The sequence below is a fragment of the Hemitrygon akajei genome, chromosome 12 (assembly GCF_048418815.1).
Source record: "Hemitrygon akajei chromosome 12, sHemAka1.3, whole genome shotgun sequence".
NCBI classification, from domain to species: Eukaryota; Metazoa; Chordata; class Chondrichthyes; order Myliobatiformes; family Dasyatidae; genus Hemitrygon; species Hemitrygon akajei.
The window spans coordinates 85,294,642-85,319,042 of NC_133135.1; the positions used below are offsets into that span (position 1 = coordinate 85,294,642).

Here is a 24,401-nt window from a genome sequence, read left to right on the forward strand (position 1 = left end):
AGGTGGTGTCGGTGAGCGGGATCGCCTCTGGCCATCTGGTGAACCGGTCCACGATAGTGAGGAGGTACTGCGCTCCTCGCGACACTGGCAGGGGCCCCACGATATCCACATGAATGTGGTCGAAATGTCGGTGGGTGGGGTGGAACTGCTGCGGCAGAGCTTTGGTGTGCCGCTGCACCTTGGCCGTCTGGCAGTGCATGCACGTTCTAGCCCATTCACTGACCTGCTTGCGGAGTCCATGCCAAACGAACCTGCTGGAGACCATCCGGACGGTAGTCCTGATGGAGGGGTGCGCTAAGTTATGAATGGAGTCGAAAATGCGTCGCCGCCAGGGTGTCGGGACGACGGGCCGGGGTTGGCCGGTGGTGACGTCACAGAGTAGGGTCCTCTCACCTGGGCCTATGGGGAGGTCCTGGAGCTGCAAACCGGAGACTGCGGTTCTGTAGCTTGGGATCTCTTCGTCTGCCTGCTGCGCCTCCGCCAGTGCTTCATAGTCTACCCCCTGGGAAAGGGCATGAATGTTAGGGCGAGACAGCGCGTCCACCACGACATCGTCCTTACCCGAGATGAGCCTGACATCCGTCGTGTATTCAGAGATGTAGGACAGATGGCGCTGCTGGCGGGACGACCAGGGATCGGACACCTTCGTGAAAGTAAAGGTAAGCGGCTTGTGCTCCGTGAATGCAGTGAAGGGCCTACCTTCTAAGAAGTACCTGAAATGCCGGATTGCCAGGTACAGCGCCAACAGTTCCCGGTCGAAAGCACTGTATTTGAGCTCGGGTGGTCGCAGGTGTTTGCTGAAAAACGCCAGGGGTTGCCAGCGACCCTCGATGAGTTGCTCCAGCACCTCACCGACGGCCGTGTTAGATGCGTCCACTGTGAGGGCGGTAGGGACGTCTATTCTGGGGTGCACTAGCATCACGGCGTTTGCCAAGGCTTCTTTCGTTTTAATGAAAGCGGTGGCGGACTCCTCATCCCAGGTAATGTCCTTGCCCGGACCCGACATCAGGGCGAACAGGGGGCGCATGATTCAGGCAGCTGAAGGGAGGAAGCGGTGGTAGAAATTTACCATACCCACGAATTCCTGAAGGCCTTTGATTGTGGTGGGTCGGGGGAAATGGCGGACTGCGTCTACCTTAACGGGCAGAGGGGTTGCCCCGTCTGTAGTGATCCTGTGGCGCAGGAAGTCGATGGTGTTGAGCCCGAACTGGCATTTGGCTCGGTTGATTGTCAGGCCGTATTCACTCAGTCGGGCGTAGAGTTGACGGAGATGGGACAGATGCTCCTGACGACTGCTGCTGGCTATGAGGATGTCGTCCAAATAGATGAAAGTGAAGTCCAGGTCGCGTCCCACCGCGTCCATTAACCGCTGAAATGTCTGTGCGGCATTCTTCAGGCCGAACGGCATGCGGAGGAACTCGAAAAGGCCGAATGGGGTGTTGAGTGCCGTTTTGGGGACATCGTCCGGATGCATCGGGATTTGATGGTATCCCCGGACGAGGTCTACCTTGGAGAAGATCCGTGCGCCGTGCAGGTTTGCTGCAAAGTCCTGAATGTGCGGCACAGGGTAACAGTCTGGTGTTGTAGCCTCGTTCAGCCTGTGGTAGTCGCCGCATGGTCTCCAGCCCCCTGATGCTTTGGGCACCATGTGCAGGGGGGAGGCCCATGGGCTGTCGGACCGCCGTATGATCCCCAATTCCTCCATCCTCTTGAACTCCTCCTTCACCAGTCGGAGCTTGTCCGGGGGAAGCCTTCGAGCACGGGCGTGGAGGGGTGGTCCCTGGGTCGGGATGTGGTGCTGTACGCCGTGTCTGGGCATGGCTGCCGTGAACTGCGGTGCCAGAACTGATGGGAAATCCGCCAGGACTCTGGTGAAGTCGTTGTTGGACAGCATGACGGAGTCGAGGTGTGGGGCTGGCAACTGGAGTTCACCCAGGGAGAACGTCTGAAAGGTCTTGGCGTGGACCAGCCTCTGCCTTGGCAGGTCGACCAGTAGGCTGTGAGACCGCAAAAAATCCGCACCCAGAAGCGGTTGGGCTACGGCAGCCAGTGTGAAGTCCCACGTGAACCGGCTGGAGCCGAACTGTAGCTGCACCGTACGGGTGCCGTAGGTCCTTACTGTGCTGCCGTTCGCGGCCCTCAAGGTGGGACCCGGTGCCCTGTTGCGGGTGTCGTAACTCGTCAGAGGTAAGACGCTGATCTTGGCACCGGTGTCGACCAAAAAATGGCGTCCCGACTGCTTGTCCCAGACATACAGGAGGCTATCCCGATGGCCAGCCGCCGTAGCCATCAGCGGCGGCTGGCCTTGGCGTTTCCCGGGAACTTGCAGGGCGGGCGACAGCGGCGGACTTCTATGCCCCACCGCTGGTGGTAGAAGCACCATTGTTCATTGGTCTCCTCACCCCTGCCTCTGGAGTTAGCGGGCTCTGTGGCCGGGCCTGGTCTGGTTTGCTGCTGGGAGCGTGGCCTGGTGATCTGTGCGACGGACGCCCCACTCTCCTTCTTGGCATTCCACAGCAAATTTGCCCGGGCTGCCACCTTCTGGGGGTCGCTGAAATCCACGTTGAACAGCAGCAGGCGTATTTCCACGGGCATCTGCTCCAGGAATGCCTGCACAAACATGAGGCAGGGCTTGTGTCCTCCGGCCAGAGACAACATCTCATTCATTAAAGCCGATGGAGGTCTGTCTCCCAATCCATCTAGGTGCAGTAAGCGGGCAGCCCGCTCGTGCTGTGAGAGTCCGAAAGTCCTTATGAGCAGGGCTTTGAATTCCGTGTATTTGGCATCCTCTGGGGGAGACTGTATGAACTCCTCAACCTGGGCGGCTGTCTCCTGGTCGAGGGAGCTCACCACGTAGTAGTAACGTGTGTCCTCCGAGGTTATCTGTCGAACGTGAAATTGGGCTTCTGCTTGCTGGAACCATAGGTGAGGTCGCAGCGTCCAGAAGCTTGGCAGTTTCAACGAAACTGCATGAACAGATGCAGCATCGTTCATCTTCGGCCCAAACGATATTTGGGCCGTCGGGGTCACCAATTGTAGCGGTGTGCAATACGCAGCGCTGAAATAACGACACGGAGTCGGTGAACTGCAGTTACAAAAAGATTTTATTCGAACTTCGCGGCCTCGCTTTAAAGCCTTCCTGATCCCGCCCTCCCCGGGCGCGGATGCTGTAGGGGGCACGTATTCACAGTCCCGCGCGCTGGCTATTTGTGAGCCGGTTCGAGTGCGCTAGGAAGTGGGTCGCCACACCCTCATTGTTCTGCAAGATATTGTCTACAAATGCCAGTGACGGGACAGGACATGTTTGAATAGAATGGACAGTAGGCTGGACTGTTTAGGATGGCATGAGCTCCTTCTGTTGCTTGTGCTTGGCCTCCTTCTTGCAACTAACATAGAGACCAGAGGGGTTCAGTGTCTTCCAGGTATTCCTTCTCCAGTTCGGACTTTTATTAGCTGAGGATTCCTATGAATTGGCAAGGATATTCAAAGGGGGCTGGAGGCAAGGCAGAGCTCACTGCTTGGTGAAGTTTACTCATCTCTGCGCTGAAATGAGGCTGTGGTCTGCAACTAACATGCTCCTGGACTGGCTGCCATAGTGACTGGCTTAGTGGCTGTTCACTTACTTTTGTGAACTAGAGTTCTGAATGTTAGTTGCTTACTTATATTGTTTGCATATTTTTTTTTTTCTGTGCGTTGATGTTTGATGGTCTTTTTTAATGGGTTCAATTGGGCTTCTTTTGTTTTGTGGCTGTCTAAGTTTGATAATAAATATATTTTGTGCTTTGTACATTGAGTCAGTGAGAATTAATCTGATATTTCATCTACATCCACCAGAAATATCTTGCCTCACAGTTCCAGAGATATGGGTTCAATTCTGACCTCCCATGCTGACTGTGTGGAGTTTGTACATTGTTCACCGTGACCATGATTCTATCCGTATCCCAAAGATGTGCTGGAATGTTAATGGGCCACTCTAAATTGCAGGGATGTAGGGAGAATAACATGAATTAGTGTCGAATTATGACCAGATGAGTGATTAAGGGCCAGTGCAGACTTGGTGGACTGAAAGGCTTGTTTCCATGCTGAAGGACTCTATGATGCTAAAATGTGGCTCATCCATCCGAGCTGGTTCAGCGTGAATAGTCCTTCATTATTACGGATGTTGGCATTTTACTCCAGCATAGGACAAAGGAAATCTCCACATTATTTGGGTGAGATATTAAACCAATTGTTATCATTTTTAAGACAAAGAGCTGTATTATGAAGATGAGCAAAAGTATTATTAGTGTCCTTCTTACCAATATTCATCTCCCAATCAACATCAAAAGAAAAGATGACTTAATCATGATCCCATTGTTTTTAGAAGTTTGGTGTGAGCAAAATCATTGCTACATTTCCTTCGCACCAACAGGGTTTACACTCCAATGGTTCCTGCTACGCAGAACGACATATTCAGGATGACTTTACTGGGAAAGATAAACAATGTGATGTACTTCTGGGCGCTAGGTTGAAATCATGCCATGCTGGTGAGCAGCATCCACACAAAATGTTGGAGCAACTCAGCAGATCTTGCAGCATCGATGGAAATGACTGAACGGTCAATGTTTTGGAAAAAAAACCTTCATTGAAAACCTTCATTGTGAAGTTTCTCCAGCATTTTGTGTATGCTGCTCAGGATCTATGGAATCTTTGGTGTGTATGCTGTGCTAGTGAGCATTGGTTTCAAGGAGACATGCATCTGAGCAGTCTCAATCAAGTTTTGGATCAGCATTAGATGGGCAGTATTAATTCAGTCTTCAGGTTTGAAATATCCTCAGGTTGTAAAAGATGTACTATAGGAATGTAAGAACACAAGAAAATACGAGTAGGATTAGGGCACTCAGTTCATCAAACCTAACTTGTCATTCAGTCTGATCATTGCTAATCTGCCACAACTCCTCTTCTGTGACAGTTTTTGAAGCCCTCAGTTTCCTGATCTCTCAGAAATGTATCTAGCTCAACTTTAAGTACTCTAGTGATCTAATTTTCACACCCAGAGATTCACCGCCCACTGCAAGAAGCAGTTCCTGGTTAATTAACCCAGAGCAGGGCATACATTGAGAATGGCTGTGCCCTAGGGAGTGACAGACTTGATAGACAGACAGACCTTAGGATACAAGTACATAGTTCCAAGAAATTGAGAACAGAGTTAGGCAGGGTGTTAAGGAACCTGTATGACCTCATTTGCTTCATTAGCCAAAGCTCTGGGGATAGAAGTTGGGATGTTATATCGCAGTTGTACGAAATAGTAGTAGGGCAGTACTTGGTGTATTGTGTGCATAGTACTATGCAAAAGTCTTTGACCCATATATATAGTTAGGGTGTTAAAGACCTTTGCTCATTAAGGTAGTAATTTTATGTATTGCACTTTACTGCTCCTGGTACAAAAAAACAAATAAACCTGATCTCGATATGAGTCTCTATTGTGGATTGAAAGTGGGAAGGGGAATCATGGTTGGGGAAAGGGAAAGGAAGAGGGGAGGGAACGGGAAGCTCCTGATAAATATTCTGTAACAATCAATAAATCAATTGTTTGGAACCAAGTGACGTTGCCTGGTGTCTCAGGGCTGGGTGTGTTTGCACTTGTGCCACCCCGGTAATCCTCTGCCACCTGTCCCACATCCTTCCACCCTTGGCCATTCTCAAATTCCTTTGCTCCTGCCAGATTAATAAACTCACTCTCTGCTCCATGTTGACAAATATATCCCTAAGACTTTTACATGATACTGTAGTTCTGGTTACAATATACAATGTTGGTTGTGATTTAGTGAGAGCAGGAACATAAAGGATTCACTAGGATACTATATGTATTGGAGGGCTTGGTGAATATTAGGCGAGATTGGATCGGCTAAGTCTAGCGCAAATGAGGTGACATAATAGAGGTGTATAAAATTATAAGAGTTACCTGTATATACCTATATACAGGTATATATCCCATATACCGTGGTATGCATACCTAAAACTGGTGGGCAGAGGTTTAAGGTGAGAGGGAGGAGGGTTAAAGGAAATCTAAGGACCACATATTTAAACAATGTGTAGTTGCTTATTGGAATAATCTACCAATGGAAGTGATGGAGACAGGAACAGTAGCATTATTTAAGATCCATCTTGACTGATACTTGAATGAGCAGTGCAAAAGGAATGTACCATGCCCCTTTTGGATTTATGTTTCAGTAAGATCACTTATCATTCTTCCAGACTCCAAAGGATATGGAACTAATTTTCTTAAGTTCTCTGATAGGGCAAAATAATCATTAGAACTTATTTCCCTGTGACTTCCCTTTGAACTTGGAGGCAATTTGGTGTGGCACAGTTGACATGAGGTGAGGCAGTGGGCCCATTGCCAATAGCGAGCAAGACCTGAGGTTCGATCCATTTAAGAGCCGGGCCAAATCAGAAAGGTCGGGTACGGGCTAGATCGAGGTGGCAGGGTCCATGCCCCAGAGCATACCGAAGAGCCTGATGTTTGGATCACAATTTAGTTGCTGGGTCAGATTGAAAAAGCCAGGGTGGCGGGGCTGGAGGTGAGGGACAGGCTGGTTCAACTCACTTCTCCACTCTGTGCTGAACTAAGGGTCTGTGGGCAGACTCCCTTTGTGTTCTTCAGTTCAGAATGTTATTTGCTTGCATTTATTTTTGCATGATTTATTTTTCTTCTCTCTGCACATTGGGTGCTTGACAATTTTCTTTTTTTTAAATGAGTTCTTCTGGGTTTCTTTGTTTCATGGCTGGCTGTTAGGAGACAAATCTCAAGGTTGTATAGTGTACACATATACTTTGATTGTACTTTGAAACCAACATTTCAGAAATTAGGCCAGTGAATCTCTTCTGGAGTATTGCCTCCACTATTAGTGCATCTTTTCTTAAATACACAAACTGAAATTGTGCACTGTACTCTGGGCATGGCCACAACAGTATACTGAACAACTGTTACAATGCTTCCCTATTTCTAAATTCCATCCATTATGCAATAAATACATGTTTTTTTCTCCTTTTTCTCATGCTGGTGTAATCTCCAATTGGTTGTTGATAATAAACCTGTCACTCTAGGTCTATAATCTCCATTTCTGGATTTCAGTGTATGTCATCTGGCAGAACAATGCTCAGATGGGGTTGGGACAGGGTGGATCTGTCAGTGGATGCCCAGCAGGATTGATTCAGTCAAGTGTAACTCACTCCTGAATATGCCTCAGCAAACAATAATGTTCTTTTTCTTACTGCCTGGTTCTTACAGCTATGGAGAAGAGAAAGGATGGGGTTAGCATTTGGTTTGTAGATTGCAGCTTGTCAAGCTGTTCAGGATATTATAATGATTGTGTTTAATGACAGCAGTGTATGAGTTGTCAAGGAGTATAACAGGATTATTCTGATGGATCCAGGAGCATTGTTTAAAGTGATGTCAAAAGCATTTGATTTTTCAGCTGTTCTGACTATTGCCTACTGTGCCAAATCTCTTGCATTTGTTTTCAACTCAAACTCCAGCACGCCATGATATCCACAGAGAAGCTTTTGCCAAAGTGGTGTCAGGTTAAAGTCAGAAACTCCAATAAGTGGGTAAGGGGGAAAGAGCATTTTCTCCCTACTCTTTGCCTTTAGTCATCAATATACCAAGCTGCAGTGACTGACACTAAGTTGGATAAAAAGCACTTTCATGTGACAGTACATACCAAATAGATCATTGGACAATTTAGACCCGGAAGGCATTGTGAATTACTGAAGAGATTGCTATTATTGTTATGTCATGATGCAAAGAGACACTTTGAAGGGAAATTCCATATGACATCTTAATATGGTTATACTAAATGCTTACTTAGAATGTACGTTTATTACCAACCCCTAATTGCCCCTGAACTTAATACCTCACTTGGCCATTTCAGAAGGAAGTTATGAGTTGACCTGTGGGTCTTGAGCCACTTCTAGATCAAATAATGAAGGATAATGGATTTCTTCCCTCAATGTTAAGATTAAATGATAAGCTTCCTTTACAAAACCCCAGTGCTTGACATTTTTGTTAATAGATTTTCAATTTCAGGTTTATTTCATGACAGATTTTAATTTACCCAATGCATTGGTGAAGTTTGAATGTAAGTTAGTCAAGCCTAAAAAAGAAGAAAGAAAGCCCTTAGCTCCGAGTGGAGTCATCGGGACACCATCGTGACGGCGTTTTTTTTAGCAGGCTTTCTTGTTTTTTACTAGGCCAAGTTGTCAACGCTCAACCCAGCATGGATGGAAAGAGTGCAAGGGAGCCGGCTGGATTTGAACTCTAGCCTTCGCTCCGAAGTCTGGCACTGATACCAATACGCCACCAGCCGTAACTCAAATTTTAATGTAGTCCAGTAATTTAACCATTACATTACCACACCATTCACTCATCCACAGTACTTTAAATCAGACGTAATCCATGAAATATGCATAGAATGAAATTTGAAGGCTTATCTATTTGCATATGAACTCTGATGTATTGGAGTTCCACCATTTATCCAAAAAGGTAGGAACTCATACAGGAAAGAAAAAAGAGATTGCAAATGTTATTCACCTCATATTGAATTTATTGTGGATTACTTCTAACCTTTACTCCATCTTCTAATGATTTGCATTGTGGTGCTTCATTCTTCCATGTTAAGTGCAGTAGGTGAGGAGAAGCTGGACTGCTTAACTGAGATCCAGCTGGAGCTCACTTTGCAGATTTTCACGGCAAGGGAGACACTGTACGAGCACACCTGCTACACAATCTCTCTTGCTACCACAAGCTTTCTACTAGAACTCTGCACAACAGTCTCAGTGAAGTCTAACCAATGTTTGGTACAAATGCAGCATGACTTCCCAACTCATGCAGGTGACCCTGACATTATGGGAAGGAGTAGCTTGTGTTCCTAGTGAAAGATCAATATTGTGATTTTCTATAATGCAAAGCTGCAAGTTATGCAAGTTGAAAAGAATCATAACAAATTAAGAAGAGAAGAGATCCTGTAGATGCTGGAAATACAGATGAACACACACAAAATGCTGGAGGAACTGAGCAGGCCAGGCAGCATCTATAGAGAGAAATAAAGAATTGACATTTCAGACTGAGATATTTCATCAGGCCTTGATAAAAGTTCTCAGCCTGAAGCATTTTTTTTTATAGCTCATCTCCATAGATGCTGCCTGACCTGCTGTGTTCCTCCAGCATGTTGTCTGTATCAATTGATTTACTTTTCTCCCCCAACGAATTCCTTAAGATCCAATTTTACTCCATACCCTAATTTTTTGCATGTTGATTTGTGAAGTCTGCTATAGTGAATTTCTGTAACCCTAGTGATTGTAATATAAAACTTTATAGTCTATAGACCAGCTTTCTCAAAGTTACATCTAGGAATCTAATAGTTATTCATATTGCTCTCAGGTCCATGTTTCTGAATTTGCTTTGTTCTTCATGGAAATTTTTCATTTCAGCTTCATATCAGCTTCCAAACTACTGGTGTTGACTTCCACTGATTTAAAATCTTTTCTGAGACCACCATGGGACCTACTAAACACCAAACAAGAAAGAGTGGGATTCAATTTCAGAATTGCTGAAGTTGAGGCAAATTGGATTGACATTGTACAACATGCAGAGAGAAGAGATTTTCATTTCACCATTCTGACCGTATTGAACCCAATTTCCAAATGTGAAAAAAATGCAAACTCATCCCATTTCACAGTACCTTGACAGATTTTATTGAAGCAATAGTATTTTATCTAACACAAGTCTAATACTAATAGCAGAACAAGAGCTACACCTGCCCTTACACTTCCTCCCTCACCACCATTCAGGGCCCCAGACAGTCCTTCCAGGTGAGGCGCCACTTCACCTGTGAGTCTGCTGGTGTGATATACTGTGTCCGGTGCTCCCGGTGTGGCCTTCTTTATATTGGTGAGACCCAACGCAGACTGGGAAACTATTTCGTTGAACACCTACGCTCTGTCCGCCAGACGAAGCAGGATCTCCCAGTGGTCACACATTTTAATTCCAAGTCCCATTCCCATTCTGATAAGTCAATCCATGGCCTCCTCTACTGTCGAGAAGAAGCCACTCTCAGGTTGGAGGAACAACACTTTATATTCCGTCTGGGTAGGCTCCAACCTGATGGCACGAGCATTGATTTCAATAATTTCCGTTAATGCCCCTCCTCCCCTTCTTACCCCATCCCTATTTTTTTCTCTCTTTCCCTCTCACAATAACTCCTTGCCAGTTCTCCATCTTCCTCTGGTGTTCCCCTCCCCCTTTCTTTCTTCCAAGGCATTCCGTCCTATCATACTTCCCCTTCTTCAGCCTTGTATCCCTTTTGCCAATCAACTTCCCAGCTCTTAGCTTCATCCCTCCCCCACCTGTCTTCTCCTATCATTTCGGGTCTCCCCCTCCCCCTCCCACTTTCAAATCTCTTACTATCTTTTTTCTGTTTGTCCTGACGAAGGGTCTCAACTCAAAATGTCCACTGTACTTCTTCCTATAGATACTGCCTGGCTTGCTGTATTCCACCAGCTTTTTGTGTGTTTTGCTTGAACTTCCAGCATCCGCAGGTTTTCTCGCGTTTGCGTTATCTAATTTAGCTATGTTGTGTATGTGGCCTGTTTACACAACTATGTTATTAATAAAAACACTGGAGATGGGAACTAAGTCTCACAGTTCTTTACTGGTAGAGTCCAAACTTGACACACACATACAGATCAATAAGTGCCTAATAGTGCATGCAACGTGTTACTACAACATAAAGTAGTCCCTTATTATAATGTAGGTGATATGGTACACTCCTCCACTTTTATTTTAATCGTGTATTAACTTTTTTTCACTGGGGCACTATGCTAAATAGGTATGTTTATCCTTAACATACAAATGCCTACCATTTGTTTGCAAATTATAACAAAGTAACTTAATGATATCAAATTATAACAAGCCTTCTTTTTTTCTTTTTTTTACGTTCTGGTCTGAGACCCATTTAGAGCTCAAGGCTATGGGGAGGTCTTCTCTGCCTCTGCAGATAATGTCTGTCCTGAAACATTTGCTTTGGGGAATGAGTCTCCACAGGTACATCAGGTGGGACATCAGCTCTGATGACTGGCTTATCTGTAGATGAGGCTGATGTGGTCACATCAGGAGTGTTTGCCTCCATGTCAGGGGAGTCCAGGCAAGGCTTATCTGTAGATGAGGCTGATGTGGTCACAACAGGAGTGTTCGCCTCCATATCAGGGGAGTCCAGGCAAGGCTTATCTGTAGATGAGGCTGATGTGGTCACATCAGGAGTGTTTGCTTCCATGTCAGGGGAGTCCAGGCAAAGTGTTGTTGTGCTTTTCACCTGGGCATCCAGGATTTGGTCCACATGACGTCTCCATACATTCTCTTCCACCTCCACTGTATACATCAGTGGCCCGTCTATGGTGGAAATTGTACCCGGCTGCCACTTTTCAGTCCGGCAATCACGTGCAAGAATTGACTGTCCCATACTGAAGCTCCGTGTTGATTTAGCATTCCAGTGTTTGAACTGCCTGTTCTCCATATCATGCCGTACATCTGGTTTGAGAAGATCCATGCGGGACCTCAGGTTCCTGTTCAGAAAAGTAATCGCTGGAGTCTGATTAGTGGTTGCATGTACTGCACTATGATAGGCAAGGAGGAAGTTGTCTATCTTGTGTTGCAGTGGTCGATTTTCGCTGTCCATTGCCTTGATGGCTTTCTTGAATGTCTGCACAAATCTTTCTGCCAAACCATTTGTGGATGGATGGTAAAGGGCAGATGTAAAGTGCTTGATTCCATTGTTCTTCACAAAGCTTCGGAATTCTTCAGAGACAAATTGTCATCCATTGCCTGTGCAAGTTTGTTCTGGTATGCCATTCCTGGTGAACATGGCCCTCAGAAATGTAATGGTCTTTTCTGATGTGATTGTCTTCATTTTGATAACCTGTGGCCATTTGGAATGTGCATCGACAGTGATTAAAAAGATAGAGTCCATGAATGGTCCAGCAAAGTCAATGTGTACTCATTGCCATGGTGATGAGGACCATTCCCATGGATGGTGAGGGGCTTGTGGTGGTGTGTTCTGGATCTTTTGACATCCAGAGCAGTTCTTGGTCAAGTCCTCAATCTGTTTATTGATTCCTGGCCACCACACATAGGCACAGGCAAGACTTTTCATCTTCATGGTGCCCCTTGTGCAGTTCCTCCAGCACTCTCATGCGTAGCTTGGGAGGAGTCACAACTTGTGAGCCACACATTAATGCTCCCCGACACACTAATAACTGCTCCTTCCTCGCTGAGAAGGCTGGACACAGTGTGTTACCACTTGCTGGCCATCCCTTTACTGTGATGTCATACACTTTTGACAATGTAGGGTCATTGTGTGTTTCTCTTTCAATAAGGCAGTTTGTCACTGGTAATTGTTCAACTGTTGTTGTGTGAAAGACCTCTGTTGAATCCATTTGTGTAGTTATCTCTGAAGTCGGCAGTGGTAAACGTGACAAACCATCTGCGTTGCCGTGTTGCTTGGTCCCCTTGTGCTCAATGTCACACCTGTGATCTAAGGAAAGAGACCATCGCTGCAGCCTTTGTGCTGTCATTACTGGAACGCCTTTCCTTAGGCTGAAGATTGACACGAGAGGCTGATGGTCAGTCAACAGGGTAAACTGTTGACCATACAGGTAGTGACTGAATTTCTTGACTCCCCACACAAGGCTGAAGGCAGCTCTGTCAATCTGTGCGTAGTTGCGTTCAGCTGACGTTAGCGTTCTTGAGGCAAAGGCTATTGGTCTTTCTGAGCCTTCTGGAAATATGTGCAATAACACAGTTCCTATCCCATCGGGTGAGGCATCACAATTCAGTCAGATTGGTAAAGTGTGCAAGCACCCCTTCTGAAGTTATGAGTCTTTTAGTTTCCTGAAATGCTTTCTCACAGCTCTCAGTCCACTTCCATTGGGTCCCTGGCTGTAATAGTGCATTTAGTGGGTGTAGGACTGTGGATAGGTTAGACAAGAACTTGTGGTAATAGTTCACTAGTCCAAGATACGCTCTCAGCTGAGACACATTTTTGGGTAGTGGTGCCTTAAGCACTGCTCTATCTTGCCTTGAGACATGAGTAAGCCATTCTTATTGATCACATGTCCACAGTATGAGATTTCCTTTTTGAAAAATTCACATCTCTGTCAATTAGCTCTGAGCCCATATTCTCATAACCTGGTGAGTATTTGTTCAAGGTTAGAAGGATATTAGTCATAGTCTTTGCCGGTGATAATGATGTCATCCAGGTAACACTGAGTCCCTGGAATCCCCTGCAGGACCTGGTCCATTGCCCTTTGCCAGATTGCAGGAGCTGCTGCTATCCCAAACACCAACCTGTTGTACTGATAAAGTCCTTTGTGTGTATTTATTGTCAGGTATTTCTTGGATGCATCATCGATTTCCATTTGGAGATAAGCCTGGGCTGAATCGATTTTTGTGAAATGTTCCCCTCCTGACAGGGAAGCAAAGATGTCCTCAATATGAGATAGAGAATACTGTACTGTGCGGAGAACTGGCTAACAGTCACTTTGAAGTCTCCACATATGCACACTTTGCTTGGCTTTCCTGGTTTTGTTCTGGAGGTTTTCTTCATCACTGGAACAATCAGCATGGCCCATTCGCTCCAATCCACCTTTGACAGGACCCTAGTCTACTCCAGATTTTTCATCTCAGCCTCTACTGTAGGACAAATTGCATATGGCATTGGTCTGGCTTTGTGAAATTTTGGCCATGCCATTTCTTCAATTTCAATCTTTGCCTTCATGCCCTGAAGTGTTCCTATTGTTTTCATGAACACTTCCTCAGAGTCAGCAAGTATTTGTAACAGTCTCTCAGATATAGCCTTGCTGCCCTCCTTTGCTGACACAACTAGTGCCTTGATGGTGTGCTACTCCAACTGGATTGTCCTGAGCCATTCACATCCCAGCAACAGTGGTCCTCCATTTTCCAGTGCATAGAGGTTCAGCTGCTGTGTTTTGTCTCTGTAGGTCACTGTCATTTTAATTTTACCTTTGGGATGCACTCCATGTCCTGTGTAAGCCTTTAGCAGTAGTTTAGTTCTTTTCAGAGGTATGTGAGAAAACAGTCATTTGTAGTCGTGTACAGAGATCACTGTTAAAGTTAAGCCTGTGTCCAACTCCATTTTCAGGCTCACACCTGCCACTTGTGGAGTGTTCCATATTACTCCTCGATCATCTGTCTCTTTCATGTTGTGAAGTTGCAGAGAAGACAATTCACTTTTGTCTGAGTCGTTTTCATCAGAACTGCTTTATTTCATTCTGTGTACATTGTTGTATTTTCCTTTCTGGTGTTTCTTGTTTCTCTGTATTTTGTCCTTTTTCTGCTGTTTACTAACTTTACATACTCTGCCAATGTGGCCCTGTTTCCCACAGTTTCTGCATTCTTTGTCTTTAAACTAACAGTCGTTAGGGTTATGTGACATGTTCCCACGATGGTAACATTTCTTTCCTTCATTTCTGTTCAGTGACATTTTATTTGTAGCATATTACAGAGATTTTTGTTGTATCTCTGAAGCACCCCCTGCTGCTATTTCTAAAGATATTGCAATGTTCAGCGCCTTCTCTAATGTAAGTTATTTTTCACACTGGAGCTTCTTCTGTGTGGTTTCACAGTGCATGCCACACACTAACCTGTCCCTCAATGCGTCCAATAGACCAGCTCCAAATTGACAATGCTCTGATAATTTGTGCAATTCAGCACAATATTCAGAAATGCTTTCATTTTTGCTCTGATTCTGTTTGTGAAATTTAAATCTTTCAGCAATGACCAGTGGTTTGGAGTTTAAGTGCTGTTGGAGAGTGTCTACTATTTGCTTGAACATTTTGTCAGCTGGCTTTTCAGGGGTTAACAAACTCCATAGCTGCCCGTATGTTTTTGCTCCCATAACACTGAGTAAAGGCTGATTTATAATTGTGCGTCGCATCTACACCGTAGGTACCCGCGTACCCTATGCCGTACCTATGCTGTACCCTACACCGTAGGGTGATGTGCAACTCCCCATAAAAGTAACTCACGTGTCGCGGTGACACAGACCGCAACAACTGTGATTGGTCCACTTGGTAGCATCGCATTTCCTCCTATGCATTTCCGGTTGCTTCTTCTCCGCCATGTTTGTACACCAACCCAAAATAGATGAACAAAATCATCAAATCTACCTGCCAACATGCGAAAATGTTTGAAATGCATTTCCTCGTCCATGTCTCTCATGAAGAAACTCAACGCAGTGACATAGAAACCCCACTGCCAACTAGTGTTTTGGCACACACCGATGCATGCTCGCTACGGCGTAGAGCCTATGCAGAAGTGAAAATCAGGCCTACGGTATAGCCCATACACACAAGTATAAATCAGCCTTAAGATGCTGGCTTTCTTTTCATCATTAACACCGTTAGCATCACAATATAACTCCACTCTTGCAATGTAAGTTCCCCAGTCTTCAATGCTACTATCAAATGCTGTAATGGTTCCAATCATCATCATCGTCATCATTGTTATGTTAATTTAATCCCGTTTCTCCTTGTTTTCTTTTTAGCTAGCTCCTTGTAGTCACTGCCCGTTCCACTTGACTCACATGTCCTTTTTGCTAGCGTCACAAGCACACTCCGTCTAGATGCGTGTGTTGCTCCTTTTCATCTCCCTTCCCTTTTTCCTCTGAATGTTGTTATCAACTAAAACATGGCGTTCCAATAAGATGTAGGTTCATAATTCTCGTTGCCAATTTTTGTGTATGTGGCCTGTTTACACAACTATATTATTAATAAAAACACTGGAGACGGGAGCTAAGTCTCATAGTTCTTTACTGGTAGAGTCCGAACTTGACACACATATTCAGATCAATATGTGCCTGATAGCGCATGCAACCATGTGTTACTACAACATAAAGTAGTCCCTCATTATAATGTAGGCTATACGGTACAAGCTACTTTTTAAAAAATTGTCAACATGATAATGCTTATCATCATGATATTAATTAAAGGAGAATCTATATGGTGAAACAACTTATCGGCTTCAAACTCCCAAAGAAATGTTTAACAATATTCAAATAAACTACTAGTAATTGGACATAAAGAGGAGCACATGTTTACTATGCCATTAACAGGATTTTGCACCCTTGAAAATTAATGCTTCCCCAGATGCAATTTATGGCACAATTGTATTGAATTGAAATATACCTTGTATCTTTCCATTGAAATATCTTCTGAAGTAAACTACAATCCAGAACAATACAGTAGTAAAGTTGAGGCAATATTGAATCAATTTCTGTTTAACTTCTGTATAACCTCGAGAATTGAATAATTTCAGAGTTGTATACTTTAATAATAAAATGAACCTTTGAACATTTCATTCCTTAAATTTTAGTTCAAGAACTGATTCTGAACCCTCTAAGCTCTGTTGGGAATAATACAATCAATTGCTAGATTGTATGTCTCCCCATTCAGTGGTTTGTACTTTAACGTGCATCCACAAGTATAAAGTGAGTACTGCAGGGGGCAAAGCTTTGCTGATTGAGATTGTGGAAGAGATGCTCTTGCCAATCCAAGTGGGTTGGGGGCTGCCAGTGAAGAAATCGAGAACCCAATTGCACAAGGAGGTATTGAGGCCAAGGTCCTGTAGCTTAGTTTTGAGGGGATGATGGTATTGAATGCTGAGCTGTAGTCGATAAAGTACATCCTGATGTATGCACCTTTGCTGTCCAGATGTTCCAGTGTTCAGTGAAGAGCCAATGAAATGGCATCTGGTGTGAACCTGTTGTGAGCGGATCCAAGTCACTGCTCAGGCAGGAGTTGATGTGTTTCATGCTCTCAAAGCACTTCATCACTGTGGATGTCAGTGCTACTGGACGATAATCATTGAGGCAGATTGCCATGTTCTTCTTGGGCACAAGTACGATTGAAGCCTGCTTGAAGCAGGTGGGTACCTCAGATTGCCAAAGCGAGAGGTTAAAGATATTGGTGAACGCTCTGGCCAGTTAATTGGCACAGGTCTTTAGTAATTGGTCAGGTACCCCATCTGGGTCAGATGCTTTCTGTGGGTTCACCTTCTGAAGGATGCTCTCACATCAGCCTCAGAGACTGAAATATCAGAGTCACTGGGGGCGATGGGAGTTCATGAAGTTTCATCTTGATTTCGATGGTCAAATCATGCATAAAAACATTGAGCTCATGTGGAGCAAAACCTTGTTGTCACTTAAGTCTCTTGGTTTCACTCTGTAAGAGGTAATAGCATTCAAGCTGTGCTACAGTTGTCGAGTATCCTTCAGTGATTCAAGTTTGGTCCAGAATTGCCACTTCGCACATAGTTAAGTTTGCTAATAACACCACTATCATTGGCTGAATCAAAGTTGCTGACAAGCTGAGTAGTACCACAACAACAACCTCTCACTCAATGCTAGCAAGACCAAGAAGCTGATTATTGACAACAGTAGGAGCAAACTGGAGGTCCATCAGCCAGTCCTCATCGGGGATTAAAGATGGAGAAGGTCAGCAACTTAAAATTCTTTGGTGTTATCATTTCAGAGGATGTGTCCTGGGAACAACATGTAAGTGCAATTATAACAGAAGCACAGTACTGCCTCTACTTCCTTAGAAGTTTGCGCAGATTCGGCATGACATCTAAAACTTCGACAAACTTTGATAAATGTGTGATAGTGAGTATATTGCTTGTTTGCATCATGGCCTCGTAAGGAAACACCAATGTCCTTGAACAGAAAATCCTAAAAAAAAAAGTAATGGATACAGTCCAGTCCATCATGAGTGAAGTCCACCCCACCACTGAGTACAGCTACACGGAGCACTGTCACAGGAAAGCAGCATTCATCATCCTCTGGATGCTTCCATCAGGATGGTGGCACAGAGTCCTTCAGACCCACACCACCAGGTTCAGGAACAGGTTCTTGAACCAGAGAGGGTAGCTTCTCTCAACTATACCAGCCTCATCGCTGAACTGTTCCCACAACCCAGAGACTCTTCTTCAAGGACTCTTCATCTCACCTCCTTGATATTTACTGTATATTTATTTATTATTTTTACATTTTTTCTCTTTTCTATTTACAAAGTTTGTTGTCTTTTACACATTGTTTGTTTGCCCATTCTGTTGGGCGTGGTTTTCATTGATTCTATTATGTTTCTTGGATTTAATGTGAATGCCGAGCTCTTTGCAAACTCGGCTAACAGCCATGAGTGGTGAGAAGGCCAGCTTTATAAACTCTATCCGTCTAAGGCCAGTATGATTTGGGTTCAGCTGAACAGGAAAGTTGGGATGTTCCAATTAATGGAACCTCGATTTGAGCAAATGCTGTGTAAGTACTGCCATAATACAATTATCAGGGTGACAAGAAGTAACAGATCGTACACCATATAAAATTATAAGGAAACTAAAAGGCCTATTACAGTTAAACCTGGTTGTCCAAATTAGGAATGTGAGTCAGCCAGTCAAGGTTGTGGGATGAGAGAGAAGGTTCTAGAGAGCTGTGTAGAAGAGGCTTCTAAAGGACAGTGATCTGGCTTGGGGTCTTTTTGATGGGAGCTGAGGAGCAGGACAGTAGGGAAAATGTGCACATAAACATTGGAACTCATACTGGAGTATTCAGGGGTGTATCTCTTACACGCTGGATGTCAGGTGAGCGCAAAAACACCCACCATGTATTGAACTCCCCTCAAAGACCATGTCGAACAATCTCTCTCTCCCCCCCCCCCCCCGTCTATGCTATGGGCCCTTCCTGCTTGAAGCAAATCAGCTGCCTCTCCTTCCAACAGCATTCTGCAACATCTTCCCTTCTGTCCCGCCTCCTCAACTACCACCAAAAAGATCCTTAGAAAACTCTTCCCCACAGCTCTTAGAAAACTCCTTAGAAAAAGATCCTTAGAAAACTCTTCCCCACAGCTCTCTAGAACCTTCTCTTACATCCCCCAACCTTGACTGGCTGAATTAAGTAGGACAACATGGGTCCTAGCCAAAGCCTATCTTAGCTGAAGCCAAAAGATGCTTTCCAGCATGGCACACTGCTTTTACAGAAAACTGCTAATATAAGCTACCTCACAGTATATCTGTAGAAATCTTAACCAGGGCATTACACCTGCAAGAAAATAAATCTCAGCTTTCATATGGTGACGTACATGTACTTTCATAATGACCTTACTGTGAACTTTAAATATATTTACAGCAGCATCATTACAATTAGATTTTTAACCCAACATGGAGAGTTAGGGTTTAGAATGACCTAATTTTGTTGATAAATGATCAGTATTTGAAACACCATATCTCAGTAAGTCCTCAGTCAATTGTTTCCATTCTTCTTTAAGTTGGATTTGATGAGGCTTTTTCCAGCTTGTCAATAATTGGAAACTAAATCACCATCACTGGAATTAGTGATTGGATGGCCTACATTTGATTTTGTTCTACCTTTAGTTGTGACAAGTTCAAGCAGTTCCATTTGTCCTGTTTATAGTAATAATAAATCTTTTAATTAGATCATTTTATTGGATGTCATGCTACTGGGCAGATCAACATTAATCCTTCCACTGGATCAAGTGAAAACCACACCTCTGAAACAAATATAAACTGATTTTTATCTTAACCTTTTGTACCTGTTAATATTCTTTGTAGATACAAAAACATTTGACTGTCAACTATAAAAGACAGTGCAAGACAATTCCTTATTTTATAGATTGGAATGATCCTTTACTATCAGTGGAATGTATCTGTTTGTGCTCAGTAGGTTTAGATAACTCAGTCTTCTCCATTTCCTTCATTATTTTGTCATACAGAGGCACCGTTAGTTGAACCATTGTCTCACAGCACCAAAGCTCCAATTTCCTCCCATATCTCAAAGACCGTGTGGTTTGTAGAATAATTGGATACTATAAAGTGTCCCTGGTGTGTTGCTGAGTGTTAGGATCTGGTGCGAGTTGATACGAATGTGGCGAATAACAAGTAGGGTTAATGTAGGATCAGTACAAGAGGGTGGTTGATGGCTATTGAAGACATGGTGAGCTGAAAAGGCTGTCTGCATGTTTTAGCTCTTTATGATGCTGTAATGGTATAAACAGATACTGGTGCTTTTGCATTTCAAGAAACAATAATTCCCATCTGCATTCTTTGTTAATGGTGGTATTCAATGATACTGGACTGGAATGTAATATTTTCTTTAATTAATTGTATGTGACCTAGTCATTGTAAAATTATAATGATAGTATTTAATACAATTATCTCTATTGCTATAATTATGAAAACCTATGACTAATGACATGAAAAAATATGAAAACTTTTGAAATGAGGATTATGTTCTGAACTCAAGAGAAACAATCAAATAATATGATTAATTATTTTGTAGCAACAACGGACTTCTGATTTCTACTTCTGCTTTATATTTTCTTCAGTCACCTGCTGTAAGTATTGACAGCTTCTCAAGTGTTGATGGCCAACAAATTCACTTATGTGATCAGTTTAAGTGCATAATCTCACACAGTGAAGGTCACAAAGTAATTCACCTCTTAAGTACAACCTGGCTTTACACAGCATTCCCAAGCATTCTATAGCTTTGCAGAAAACACTTCCATTCCATTACTCAGACTTTCATTTGACCCCCAGGCTCTTGAAGTGAAAGGCAAATAATAGTCAATTCACTTATTCAACTATGGTTATTAGAATTAAAGCTGATTTTCATCTCTGCTCAATCTGCCTAGCCCATAATTTTGTACATCCTTTATGAGTTCCAGGAGAAAGGGACAAGATGCTGGAGGAACTCATTGGGTCATGTACCACCCAATTCTTTCAGCACTTTGGTTCTAGTTCCAGATTGCAGCATCTTCATTCTTCCATGTTTCCAAGAGTTTTAGAGGTCAAGGAAAATAAGCAGAATGGAGTAATTGGGATTGCTACCCTGAGAAATGATATGGATGTTACAGGCGAACAAGAGAATTAAAGGCTACTGTTCTGACTGAGATCACTTAGTAATCGAAAGTAACCCTACAGATTTATTTAATGTTGTGCTACCCATTGCACACTGAGACATTACATATACAGTAACTTAATTTATTTCTTTTAAGAAAAAGAAATTTATTTAAAATCAGTTTACATCAGTAAGTCAATTTTCCCTTCATTGTGGTACAAGAACTTGGTTCAGCCTTGTTCTTGCAGAAAATCCTGCCTTATAATAAATTCCATAAGGCATGATTTTCTTCATTATGTTATTTAATAGATCTGAAAATATAAACACTTATTCTAGCATACTTTATGAGCAAATGACTTAAGTTAGCTATAAAGCTGACTTCGCATTAGATGACTCTAGTTAGTATTTTCAACATAACATTTTGTAAAATAGTTCAACATTAAGTTTTGACTTAGATCAACAGAAAAAAATGCTTGAAAGGCACAAACCATCTGGTTGATAATGAAACTGGGTTTGTGATTATTTGTCTGAATATTTTGTCAATCAGCTTTAGACTCTTTTGTCTTTACTTTCCCAAAGATTTTCTAACCTTTCCTCTTCTCCTGAGAGTAGGTCCTTCTGTAGCTGAAATGGGTGAATAAGCATATTCTTAGTACAAATAGCTCTTATTTTCATGTGAGTTTTGATGAAGACTGTTGCCTGACTAATAAATTTCAGCGTATCGCAATAGTGTCCATCTTATCTTCTCTAATGTTTCTAGTGTGTGTCTCTGGTAGAGACAAGGAGAAAATAATTGCCAATTGAATCATCACTGAATTATTTGCTGAGTTTTGTTTAATTCTTCCATTTGTATAGATGACACTTCATGTTGATCAGACTATTGATTTTTTTAAATTTTGGATACATAAGTAGTTTCAAATTAGTCCCCATTGTTGAAGCTTGTTTTATAATTTTGTCTTTGTATAATAGTTTTCCAGAAAACTTTTGTCATTAAATTACATTTTTACTGAATTAAAAGCCTTTAACATACATTTAATTTTAGAATAAGTACTGAATGATTCCAAAAAAGGGAAAAATTCCTTAGTCCAATCCTGAAGAAGGCTCTCAGCCCAAAATTCATTTCCATAGATGGTGCCTGACCTGCTGAGTTCCTCCAGCATTTTGTATGTTGTTTTGGATTTCCAGCATCTGCAGAATTTCTCATGTTTCAGATTCCTCATTCTTCTCTTTTCACTACTTAAAAGCCTGAAGTCCTTTCTATTCCCTCCTTTGGATTTCATTCCATCATAAGTAACCTTAATAAGGGTTCTGAAGAGATTCACAAAAATGATTCCAGGATTGAATAGCTTGTCATATGAAGAGCATCTGATGGCCCTGGGGCTGTATTCACTGGCATTCAGAAGAATGAGAAGTGACTTCATTAAAACCTATCGAATGGTGAAAGGCCTTGATAGAGTGGATATGGAGAGGGTGTTTCCTATGGTGGAAGAGTCTAAGGCCAGAGGACACAATCTCAGAGTAGAAGGACATCCTTTTAGAATGGAGATGAGGAGGAATTTCTTTAGCCAGAGAGTGGCGAATCAGTGGAATTCTTTGCCACAGGCAGCTGTGGAGGTGAAGTTTGTATGTACTGTATATTTAAGGCAGAGGGTGATAGATTCCTGATTGGTCAGGGCATGGAGGGATATGGGGAGAAGGCAGGAGATTGGGGCTGAGAGGAAAATTGGATCAGCCATGATGAAATGGTAGAGCAGGCTCAATGGGCCAAATGGCCTAATTTTGCTCCGATATCTTATGGTCTTATGAATTCCCATAGGATTGTGCATTCCAATTAAGATGATTAAAATATGTATAGATTTTGCATGTTATATGTTCAGCAAATTAACAACTTCCAATGCTTGACCTCTGCACAAATCTGACACTTCCTGGTCCACCAATATTGAACTAAATTTTTACTTTATTATTTGTATCTAGAATTAAATTAAATATACATTTAGGACTTGGCAATACAGAATAGGTGCAGAGCAGAATCTGTACAATTTTCAGTATAGAGGGGAATTGAAGGAGCTTGTTGCAATATCTCAACATGAATATTGGTTGGTTGATACATAGCCCAGTAATGTGCTTGGAGTGTATTTCACATGATGGATTTGGGTGTACAGTTAATGTTCTACTTATTGCAATGAAAAGCACTGCCATGATTGAATATTTCTTGCTATTATAGGAATATTATTCATGATAATCGAACTACCCATTATTATTTCATGATTTGGGTTGACAAGTAGCTGAATGAAGTATGCAAGTGCCCATTAATTCTTACCTCATCTAATCTGTAATTTGAAAGTTCAATATCTTTTACTTCTTTTTGATTGAAATTTAATTGAAGTTCAGGGATGCTTCCAGCTTCTCTTTTGTTTGAATCAATAAATAAGTTACCATGAGTACAGGGGAAAGATTACATATTATTGCATTAGCTGAAGTGTTGTTATATTATTAAATTTGAAATTGCTTTCAACACGCTTTGGGCTTTCCACTTTCTTCAATGAAATTCTCAATCAATATCTTTGTTTTTTTTTTTGCTTGCAGAGATATCTGGCTATGCTGACGAGATCCCTCATGTTCGCTGGAGGCAACAATGGCTGGAAAATGGGACCTTGCTTTTCCACGTTCACCATCAAAATATCGCTCATCGTTTACCAGGCCTGATCCCAACTATCTACTCAGAATCAGACTCTGCTGAGGAAGAACTCCGAATTCTTCACATTTCTGTGATGGTCAGCTATTACGTTTACATCACTTCCTTTTTTCTAAATTTTAAATCATTGTCAGTTGGCCATGATATCTTCAATGAACATGCAAAAATATTATTAGAGTCTTATTCTTTGCACTGATTTTACTAGAGGATTGAAATTAGTGAGTTGAGATTCTAAGGTAATCATTGCAAAAAAGAGGGAATTTTGAGATCTGTAGTTCTAAAAATTATAATTAGCCACATATGGTAAGGGTTATTTGAACCAAAGTTCAGAGACTGAGTGACTTGTGCACTGAAGTTTTGTTTTATTATTGATTAGTAACAGTATGGTTGTCAATATGCTGTTGTTTTTAGTAATGAAAGGCCATTTGTCTACATCTCTACTGACAGACACACCTGCTACATGAACATTCAAATGCATAACATTTGTATAATTTACACTATATGACTGAAAATTAGTTTTCCTCAAGAGAATCACATTAAACAACTGTGTCACTCATAAATGTTGATATCTTCTGTTGTGAGTCATCTTTACGACTGGCATAGTTCCAGTGTTAGAACCCATGATTTCCTGAAGGTACTCAGCATTCAGCAGTCTAGCCACAATGCCATCTTGGCCACTGCAGGGTTGAATGAGGAGGCCTACCTAGAGAGCCAAGTATTTATCTGCATTGAGTTCACAAATGTAG

The 24,401-nt window shown here is 42.7% G+C and overlaps 1 protein-coding gene across 1 annotated transcript in view; it reads left to right on the forward strand.

The window, feature by feature from the left end:
• Window positions 1–24,401, forward strand: part of astn1 (astrotactin 1) — a 2,716,024-nt gene that overhangs the window by 493,128 nt on the left and 2,198,495 nt on the right. The window contains exon 2 of the mRNA XM_073063618.1: window positions 23,547–23,734. Within this exon, the coding sequence (XP_072919719.1) occupies window positions 23,547–23,734 (188 nt within the window). The remainder of the gene's footprint in view (window positions 1–23,546; window positions 23,735–24,401) is intronic.